At 41.2% G+C, this 9,819-nt stretch overlaps 4 protein-coding genes across 4 annotated transcripts; all 4 read right to left on the bottom strand.

Annotated features, from left to right (window-relative positions):
• Positions 1-1,501: 1,501 nt before the first annotated feature.
• Positions 1,502-1,933, bottom strand: LOC307156121 (histone H2B-like). Its single transcript, XM_079867337.1, has one exon. The coding sequence runs from the start codon at positions 1,913-1,915 to the stop codon at positions 1,541-1,543; it is 375 nt and encodes a 124-aa protein (XP_079723463.1). The 5' UTR covers positions 1,916-1,933; the 3' UTR covers positions 1,502-1,540.
• Positions 1,934-2,679: 746 nt separating this feature from the next.
• LOC307156531 (histone H4) lies at positions 2,680-3,102 on the bottom strand. The gene has a single exon (XM_079867945.1). It carries the CDS (start codon positions 3,073-3,075, stop codon positions 2,764-2,766), a length of 312 nt encoding a protein of 103 aa, XP_079724071.1. The 5' UTR covers positions 3,076-3,102; the 3' UTR covers positions 2,680-2,763.
• Positions 3,103-3,837: 735 nt separating this feature from the next.
• On the bottom strand, positions 3,838-4,328 carry LOC307156102 (histone H3.2; the record flags this gene model as incomplete). Its single annotated transcript, XM_079867317.1, has 1 exon — positions 3,838-4,328. The coding sequence occupies one exon, from the start codon at positions 4,326-4,328 to the stop codon at positions 3,918-3,920; it is 411 nt and encodes a 136-aa protein (XP_079723443.1). The 3' UTR covers positions 3,838-3,917.
• Positions 4,329-7,451: 3,123 nt separating this feature from the next.
• Positions 7,452-7,923, bottom strand: LOC307156126 (histone H2A). Its single transcript, XM_079867344.1, has one exon. It carries the CDS (start codon positions 7,894-7,896, stop codon positions 7,510-7,512), a length of 387 nt encoding a protein of 128 aa, XP_079723470.1. The 5' UTR covers positions 7,897-7,923; the 3' UTR covers positions 7,452-7,509.
• Between the last annotated feature and the right edge of the window lie 1,896 nt (positions 7,924-9,819).

Raw genomic sequence — 9,819 nt, 5'->3', positions numbered from 1 at the left:
TCCATCTCTGAGTCCGAGTCTGACTCTGGCCCGCGGACACCGTACCCATTCCACGAAAAGTAAACTGGTACGGCTCCCTTCTTCAGCCTCCTCAACCCCCCCGGCAGTCACATTTAAATCAGTCTGCTTAAAATGCCGACTACAGACCCGGGTGTTTTTGGTCGGGTTGAAGTCATCCCTCCGGATCTTCTGCATCCACTCAGCACACCACAGCATCAGCGGGGAATGCATGAAAGCTGACTGTAACGTGACGGAACGGCACATAACGATGAAGTGCTGAGTCACCCTCTGAGAGGGAAGAATCCTAAAAACACTCATTGTGAAAAATCCTCTCTCTGGTAATGAAACTCGTGTTGTCTCTCGCTCTCGCTGTCAGATCACCGGAAGTACTGGCCCACACACTCAGCGGTCGCCATATTGTGCACAAAGCGAATTTATTTCACTTACGGGAAACACCAAAAGTGGGATTGGGGATTTTAAAATCGACTGCAAAATTAGTCACACAAATGTTCCTTCTTGTTATCGCTCTCAGGCCGATTATTAGCACAATGTTCAAACACAATATATACATATATATATATACTTTTTTTTTTTTTTGGATTGCATATTTGCTTCATGTTTATTGTTACCTTTTTGTGATTTTAACACTATTTATTATAAAAATAAAATAAAAAAAAGATCATTGTAACCCTATTTCCCACCAAAACACAAAAGATACTGCAGTTATTAATAACCACAATTATTTATGGCTAAAGTTTTAGATTATTTTTTGTTTGTCTTAGTCAGCATAAGTCTCAGTGGTTCATTTGCATGCTATATTTTTGAGAAATAGAAGTTAAACGATGCTGTAAAACAGTTTAGTCCATTAGCACAGGTTTTGTGTTTCTTTCTGGATCTGACTGATCACAGGCCTCAATCTAAACTTACATCAGGTTTTGACCGAAAAAAGCATTATTTAAGGGCAATTTTGACTAAATTTAATTGAAAAATGTCAAATATTCTTTACAATTTATCACACTAGAGTGCTTTAATGTTTAACCATGAAGTTTGTTTTGAAAAGCTTTTATTTTGTACAAAATAGCAAAGCCACACTTGTGTTTCTGGGTCAAATTACCAGCTTACATAAAATTGCTTGTAAATCTCTCAATATGCTATATTATTATCAAATATTTGTCAACTTTTCTTTCATTCAGCTCAGATTTTGTGTTTCTTTTGGATCTGAATGATCAGCCTGATTCATAGAGATTTACTGCTTCCAGCATTTAACACAAAGTAAGTTTATATTTACCATGATGATCTTTTAAAAATAGAACACAGGAATGGATTATTTCACTTATTTAATTGTATGTTTCATATAGTTTTGGATGAGATATGGATCAAACTGCAGTCATAAAATTGTTTATAAAAAACAATATATTACAAGTCAAAAACAAATATATTTTTGAAGATGATTTGCAACAGATTCTACAAAGCATAAGCCCTTTCCAGGATGAAGTGTGTGGCTCTTAAAAGAGCCTTTGTGTGCTCCTCCTCCTCGGCTCTACTTGGAGCTGGTGTACTTGGTGACGGCCTTGGTGCCCTCAGACACGGCGTGCTTGGCCAGCTCTCCGGGCAGCAGCAGACGCACGGCGGTCTGGATCTCTCTCGACGTGATGGTGGAGCGCTTGTTGTAGTGAGCGAGACGAGACGCCTCACCGGCGATGCGCTCGAAGATGTCGTTGACGAAAGAGTTCATGATGCCCATCGCCTTGGAGGAGATGCCGGTGTCAGGGTGAACCTGCTTCAGCACTTTGTAGACGTAGATGGCGTAGCTCTCCTTCCTGGACTTTCTGCGCTTCTTCCCTCCCTTCCCGGCGGTCTTGGTGACGGCCTTCTTGGAGCCCTTCTTAGGCGCGGACTTGGCTGGTTCAGGCATGATGAGGAATGATCTCAGCGCTGACGAGTCAGTGTGAACTCAGGAGCGACTCTGAGGCTTTTATCCGCTGCACTATGCTAATTTACAAGGAGACACGGGGACCTTCTGATTGCCTGTTTTCATTGGCCAAACCCCTAAACTCGTGTTTCACTGGACAACTCAAAGCATCACGAGCGGATCGACGGCCAATCACAGGCGGTTAAATGATAACCCCGCCCACCGTCCCATGTTTGAACCAGAGCCGTTAATTACAATGTTTATCAACGGCTCAGTTGCCCGTTTCATTCCCTGCTCTTTTTATTTATATATTTTAGTAATATTTTTTGATCAAATAAGTGGTTCTAGACACATATTGTGCACCATCACTTAATTAAAACCCCAAATAATCACATTTGAATGAGTTTTAAAGAAAAGAGACCAATAACGGTCATACTCCATTTAGAAACAGCTTTTCCTCAGAACTTCAGTGGTTCATGAAGCCTTAAACTGTTTAAACTACAGAAGTAGCAACTAATTTTTTAGTGGGAAAATACATGAAGAAAAAAAAAAAATTTGCACAGCTTACTTTGGTACGGTTTCTGGTCTAATTGTCTTTTGTTTACTTGTCAAAAAACATTTTAGCATCTGTAAATTAATACATGGTATAATTCACTATGCCAATAATCTCAATATACATTAGTCAAACTTTCTACAAGAACTCAAGCTAATTAACATACAATAAAATTGTTAAAAAAGATAAAAAAAAATAACTTCATATTTGACACTGCTGAATCATGGGCTCTTTGAGTGCGGGAGTGTGTGGCTCTTAAAAGAGCCGTTGGTGCGTCGGGTTCTCGAGTCTCAGGCGTTTATCCCCCGAAGCCGTACAAGGTGCGTCCCTGCCGCTTCAGCGCGTACACAACATCCATGGCGGTGACGGTCTTCCTCTTGGCGTGCTCGGTGTAGGTGACGGCATCGCGGATCACGTTCTCCAGGAACACCTTCAACACACCGCGGGTCTCCTCGTAGATCAGCCCGGAGATGCGCTTGACGCCGCCGCGGCGCGCCAGACGCCGAATGGCGGGTTTGGTGATTCCCTGGATGTTATCGCGCAGAACTTTACGGTGACGCTTCGCGCCTCCTTTACCGAGCCCTTTCCCGCCTTTGCCTCTTCCAGACATGATTACAAGATCGTTGAACTGATCAAGTGATAATGAAAAACGGATGATGAGTGTTGTTGAGGGAGACCGTTTATACTTGCCTACAGGACCTGACAGAAACCAGCCTCGCGTCACGTCACATGCGCGCACCCCTCCCCCAAAATATAGAGCGCGAAACATTTAACCGCGCATATTTAAAATATGATTTACAGTAGTACTGGCTGATAATTATCAGTGCTGTTCTACAAGTTTAGCAAAGTAAACAAAGGGAACACAAGACATGAAATTACAATATTGTTTATAGTAAAACTGCAATAGTGGTATCTGTGATATTTTTCTATTTATGTGTGTGTGTGTGTCCTGGTAAACCCTAAACTAAATGTCCCCACATCTATGGCAGTATCTGAAATCCTTGTCCAGTTAATATTCACTTTCACATGTTCATACATATATTGGTTTTGCTGATGTGATAATATGCGCTTTAGATGATGAAAATTGAAAACACTTTATAACGGTAAACTTCTTTCTGCTTAATGAAAACATGTGCCTTGGAAACATGTAGTTGTATTAATCACTGGATGTCTGATCCAGAAGCCATAAACTCAGATCAGAAGAAACAGAAATGGCCGATAGTATGTTTTAGGAAACAGTACAAGATTATGGTCTAGAAATACAAATCGCATATTCCTGTTTTCCCCTCATAATTGCCCACACTAATCTTTTATTTAATCCAGATCCCACACTACATAAGACCCTATCGCTTTATATTCAGCGTTAAAGTGGAAATTGTCTCGTTTACAGGAAGTGATGTGGCTCTTAAAAGAGCCGTTGGGGAGTGACGCGCGTGCACAGCGGCGGCGGGTTTAAGCGCGCTCTCCGCGGATGCGGCGCGCCAGCTGGATGTCCTTGGGCATGATGGTGACTCTCTTGGCGTGGATGGCGCACAGGTTGGTGTCCTCGAACAGACCCACCAGATAAGCCTCGCTGGCCTCCTGCAGGGCCATGACAGCGGAGCTCTGGAAGCGCAGGTCCGTCTTGAAGTCCTGGGCGATTTCTCTCACCAGCCGCTGGAAAGGCAGTTTGCGGATCAGCAGCTCGGTGGACTTCTGATAGCGGCGGATCTCCCGCAGAGCCACGGTCCCGGGTCGGTACCGATGGGGCTTCTTGACGCCGCCGGTGGCGGGCGCGCTCTTCCGCGCTGCTTTAGTCGCGAGCTGCTTCCTCGGGGCTTTGCCGCCGGTGGATTTACGAGCGGTCTGCTTGGTTCTGGCCATCGCTGGAGTCTCTTCTCTCTCGGTCCTGCTTGCGCTGGAATAAATGCTTTCTGTTACTCGCCTCCTGCTTTTATAGCGTTGGACCGTCACGAGCTCACAGTGTCGCGATGATGCAGAGGCTTGTGATTGGCTGGTGTGTGTGACGCGCTTATGACTGCTAGCCAATGACTGCGCGTTTCCTCTTTTCAAGCAAGCGGAGAGTTTCCCGCTCAAGACGCTTTGTTCTGTTTACTACTAAATTAATCAGTGTAACAAAGACATCCTATAGGCTTTATTCTCAGATTGCGTTATTTATTTGTTCTGAAATACTCGCCTTAATTCTCAGTGGTTGTGGAGATCTCGGATCAGAACAAAATCACATGACAGTCCGTATAAAAGCTCTGCAGCCAGATATTAACACACACACACACACACACATAGAGATATGTAAAACACAGGATTGTTCAGTGATATTAAATTATTCACAGATTGAGCAGATATTAAAGGGCAAAAGACCCTCAGTAACACTGATCAGTTTCTGCTACAGAGGAGTGTGTTCAGTGGCAGACCCACCCAGCCCAGCTCCACCAGCAGATGTAGAGACTCCTTCGCCCCGCTGGCCTTCAGATGCACAGCGGCTCCTCTCGGCAGGAGGACCGCAGACGAGTGGATGATCACCTCCCTCTGCACTCTTATCTCAGTCTGCACTGTTCACTGCTTTACACTGTTTATTGTGGCTATTGTGTTAAAAGTGTTCATTTTATTTTAATAGGTTTAATGTATGTTTAATTTATGTATGTATTCGTATGCTACTGGATACTTGAATTTCCCTCTGGAACAAATACATTATTTATCTATCTATCTATCTATCTATCTATCTATCTATCTATCTATCTATCTATCTATCTATCTATCTATCTATCTATCTATAGATATCTGTCTGTCTGTCTGTCTTTCTATCTAGTTTTTGGGTTGGGTTAACCTTATCTAAATATATTTGCATTTTTGAATGATTTTGTAATGCACTTTTAAGAATAGTAATTCACATACTAAATCTGCACATATGAGGAAGAGATAGTGACAGTGAATCCTGCAGGGAGAGAGTGAAGATGAGGATGATGATGATGATGATGATGAAGATGAAGATGATGATGATGATGAGGATGAACATGGATATAACTTGATATGATGGTTTGGTAATAATTGTGTTCCTCTATGGTACAATTTTGCCTGAGAGCAACAGCTGGATATGAAATGTTACTTTTTGATTAAATATGTAATACACTAAGAACTGGTTTAGTGTGTTAGTTCAACTGTCTGGTTAAAGAATTGTAAAGAAAAATTATTTTTTTCTGTGAGAAAATGTCAAACGTTTTAATTTATCCTCGGTGGTTCAATGTTACAACATACTTTAAATGTTTGGGACATTCTACAGAAACGTACATTGTCTGTTCTTGAATTGTTACAGTGAATAAAAAAGTATTTAAACCAAAAATGTCTAAAACTGGCTCATAGTTGATTTCTGTGAGTTGTTCTGTAAAGGAATATGTCATTCATTGGGTTCTCAGATATTTTTTTTTCTTTATTAAAAACACTTTTGAAAATTACAAATCCTGTCCTTGTCCTTGTCCTCAGCCAAACTGGAGCTTTCATAGTTTCGTTATGCTAAAAACTGTTATTTAGAAGCAAAACTCCATCAATAACAAGTTTAAGCTGTTATCATTCACATCAACTGATCAAAAACATGACATTATATATAAATTCTACAAATAAATACTATTCTAGATCTGTCCCCATGTTTTCGGTCAGTCCTGTCAGTCCTGAATCACTCAGAGGAAGTGACATCATTGACCCCGGTGACGCCGACATTGATCAAGGCTGAATTATGTCTGTGAATTGTATGATTTTAAGCTTGTTTTTGTATGGGTTTTTTTATTTTTTTTAGGAAGACGAGCTAAAGGGTCAGGCCCTGTCACGGTAAAACATTGCAGAAAATAATGTTTTAAATCCAAAACATGTCTAAAAAGGTTACTGAAATTCCTTGCTTGCATGTTAACAGTTTTTATGCTAGCATGCTAGCAGGCCGAGTAATGGCAGTTTAAAATGGCCGACCGTCAGGCCCACATTCCTGTGTGACACGGCCTTGCAAATTAATGTTCTTTTTTATCACATTTATTGCATATATTATGTATTTAGCGCATGCGATAGTAAAGTGGAGGCCCAGGTGCTTGATTTTTATACACCCGTGGCCGCGGAAGTGACTGGAACACCTGCATTCAGTTATCTGGAGGCTGTCCCAATACTTTTGGCAATATTGTGTATGTCCTTGGCTGAATTTTACCATAGTCTAATATTACATTAACATTAAAATTATAATAATAATTTAAAAAAGAAATGCCAATCAAAACTTAAATAAAGAACACAAAACATAACTTTTTCTGCATCATCAAAATCCATAAAGTAAGTCCTGTCACACAGGAAATTATGACATAAAAGTGTACTAGGAAATATTAATTAATCTCTTTAACTGTAGATGAAGGTGGGCGTATATTTCCACTGCTATGTTTTTGTAAAAATCTCCTGTGTAAAGGTAGTTATTTTACAGCTATATGAGTGCCTGGCAGGTATTCTGTGATTTTGACTACAGTTACTTATATTTCTTAAATGAATTACAAAATCATGTTAAGATACAATCAGGGACATGTGATCAATAAGAAAATGCTATTTGCATAAAATAAATTCATTAGGAAACCATTCTAACATACAAATTTGTCTGTGACAGGGCCTAACATTTTAGGGGTTAAATGCGTATAAAAATGTATTTTTTTCAATCATAAAAACATGCTGAGATGGCATGATATGTGTTTCTCATAGTTTAACATGTCCTCCACATGACTCAACAATCAGATTTAAGAAAAATATATTTTTCCCCCAAGATTTTCTATAAGTGTAAATGTACGTTTCTGGTAGAATGTCCCGTATATTGATGTTATATTGAGCAGAAGAAAACACCACAAATAACTTCTCGATATATTGCACACCAAATGGGTTGATTGGGTTTCTAGTTTTGCTAGACTAAATATGCTACTTTTATCCTCAACCTATTGAGATCATATTTATAGTTATGAACACAGAAAAGCGCTCTGTCAGATGTAGTGAGTGGCTCTGAAAAGAGCCGTTGGTGGTCGGCGAGCCGGAGCGCTTATTTGGCCTTGGCGGGCTTCTCGGTCTTCTTGGGCAGCAGCACGGCCTGGATGTTGGGCAACACGCCGCCCTGAGCGATGGTCACTCCGCCCAGAAGCTTGTTCAGCTCCTCGTCGTTGCGCACCGCCAGCTGCAGGTGCCGGGGGATGATGCGGGTCTTCTTGTTGTCCCGAGCGGCGTTTCCAGCCAACTCCAGGATCTCCGCGGTCAGATACTCAAGCACAGCCGCCAGATACACAGGAGCTCCGGCGCCGACGCGCTCGGCGTAGTTGCCTTTGCGGAGGAGCCTGTGGACACGGCCGACGGGGAACTGCAGCCCTGCCCTGGACGAGCGAGTCTTGGCCTTCGCTCGAGCTTTGCCGCCGGTTTTGCCTCTGCCGCTCATTTTAACAGTCAGTTTCTACAATCCTCACAGTGGAAGAGACTGAATGAAGAGCAGCGCCTCCACAGCCTGTGTTTATACGAGAGAGCCCGTCGCCCATTGGCTTAGAGTCTGAGAGCATTTCAACCAATCACTGAACTTCCCTACAAATCCCCACCCCCCTTTCTGGCGGGAATATGCACAAGTATTTGTGACTGTTAAAACCATGCAGTTTAAGAATACTAAAAGGACTGACTGGTATTAAACGTCATTTTACAAAACTGCTGGGAATATGAGCAGAGTCCAGCCGCCACTAAACCAAATATGTACATCAAATGTGTACAAAACAGATGATAAGAGAAAATGGATTCCTAACTATTCATTTAACGTTGTGGTTTTTGACTCTGACAGTCAATATGTGTAAAACATTGTTGAACTGAAGTGGTAAAACAATAATTTAATAAGCTCTTCAGATTAGATCAGCAATAATCAAGAGTTCGGGATAAAGGACCGCTGATCTAGAATAATGTTCATATTTCGGCGCTGATGTTTTCAGGTTTCGGCAGAAGAGGTTCTTACGCACAACAGACCCAGCAACACACAACGTTAGAATTGTTTCAGCATCATTGAATGTTCCTGTTATAGTCTGAGCAAATCTGACGGAAGATCGAGTGATCTGAAACAAACCGGACCAGACCAAAACTAGACCCACTCAGACTGTACCAGTAAACTCAACACTGATCCATTATCTTCATCTGTCAGGTCACAGCATCATTTAAAAGAGAAAAACAATCTGTCTAAATATATATATATATATATATATATATATATATATAATCACATAATGGACTAATACAGGACTATGTTGTGAATTAGCATTTATAGTGGTTAAAATGAAATTATGACTTGTGTCTCTTGCTTTAAAAGATAAACAACTCATTTTGATGAGCAACAACATCTAACACAATAATTTCCATCATTTCCATTCACATGCTCCATACGGTATGAGATGAGTGGCGAATCCTTTATTACAATGAACATGTTTTTATGTCTTAATATGAGCGATTAAATGCATTTTTTTACAAGTTAAAACATTAATACGGTGTGATCTGACGTATATATTTATGATTATGATGATGATTATGAGGCCAGAGATGAGAGTCACAGACTCGGGATGATGATCTTGTGCTTCAAGCGGCCCAAAACACCATCTGTACCAAAGCCCCCCTCGACCCTCACTGATGCTGATCTCATTAAAGTCTCTTTCAGGCTGGTCATCATAAAATAAAAATAAAATTGTTGTACCATCAAGCAATATCTAATGAGTCATATTACAGTAAAATGTTCCAAGTATTGTCTTTAGATTGGGAGGGAATTCTGATTAATGATCTGTCCACTAAACTGGACCTCATGCATCAATAGCTGTATTTCAGCTACAGGTCGTACTATTACTGCGACTGTATTATTTAAACACTTTTCTGACTATAAATACATGTATTTGTGTTATTAGAATGTAATTTGCATTAAAGGGCACCTATTTTGCAAAATTCACTTTTACATGGCATTTGAACATAAATGTGTGTATTTTGAGCTAAAACGATACTCGGTTACTCACGTAACCTCGGTTCTCTCTAGAGAGGGAACGAGTATTGCGTAAGGAACTTACGCTACGGGAAAAGTCATCTTTTCTCGAGATACTGAAGCCAAAAAATTATCCTTAATTAATTTTTCATAATTTGTCAACGCAGTGCAGCAGGCAGCACAGCAGAGCTAGAGCGGGCAATACTGCGTGCTCATTGGCTGCCGCGCGGCAACTGCTTAAGCCTACCAGTGAGCCCCGCGTGACGTCACGCCCAATCAGGGTGCGCGTGCCCTCGCGCGTCACAGCCCGCCAGAAGGGGCGGCGTCAGAGCGTATAAAAACAGGGCTCGGAGGCTTAATTCTCTG

This window comes from Squalius cephalus, assembly GCF_949319135.1.
Source record: "Squalius cephalus genome assembly, chromosome: 3".
NCBI classification, from domain to species: Eukaryota; Metazoa; Chordata; class Actinopteri; order Cypriniformes; family Leuciscidae; genus Squalius; species Squalius cephalus.
Note: the sequence above shows the minus strand (reverse complement) of the source record. Positions and strands in the feature narration are given on the sequence as shown.

Coding starts and splice junctions, on each gene's coding strand:
- LOC307156121 (XM_079867337.1), bottom strand. CDS start 1,915: ATGCCTGAACCAGCCAAGTCCGCGCCTAAGAAGGGCTCCAAGAAGGCC.
- LOC307156531 (XM_079867945.1), bottom strand. CDS start 3,075: ATGTCTGGAAGAGGCAAAGGCGGGAAAGGGCTCGGTAAAGGAGGCGCG.
- LOC307156126 (XM_079867344.1), bottom strand. CDS start 7,896: ATGAGCGGCAGAGGCAAAACCGGCGGCAAAGCTCGAGCGAAGGCCAAG.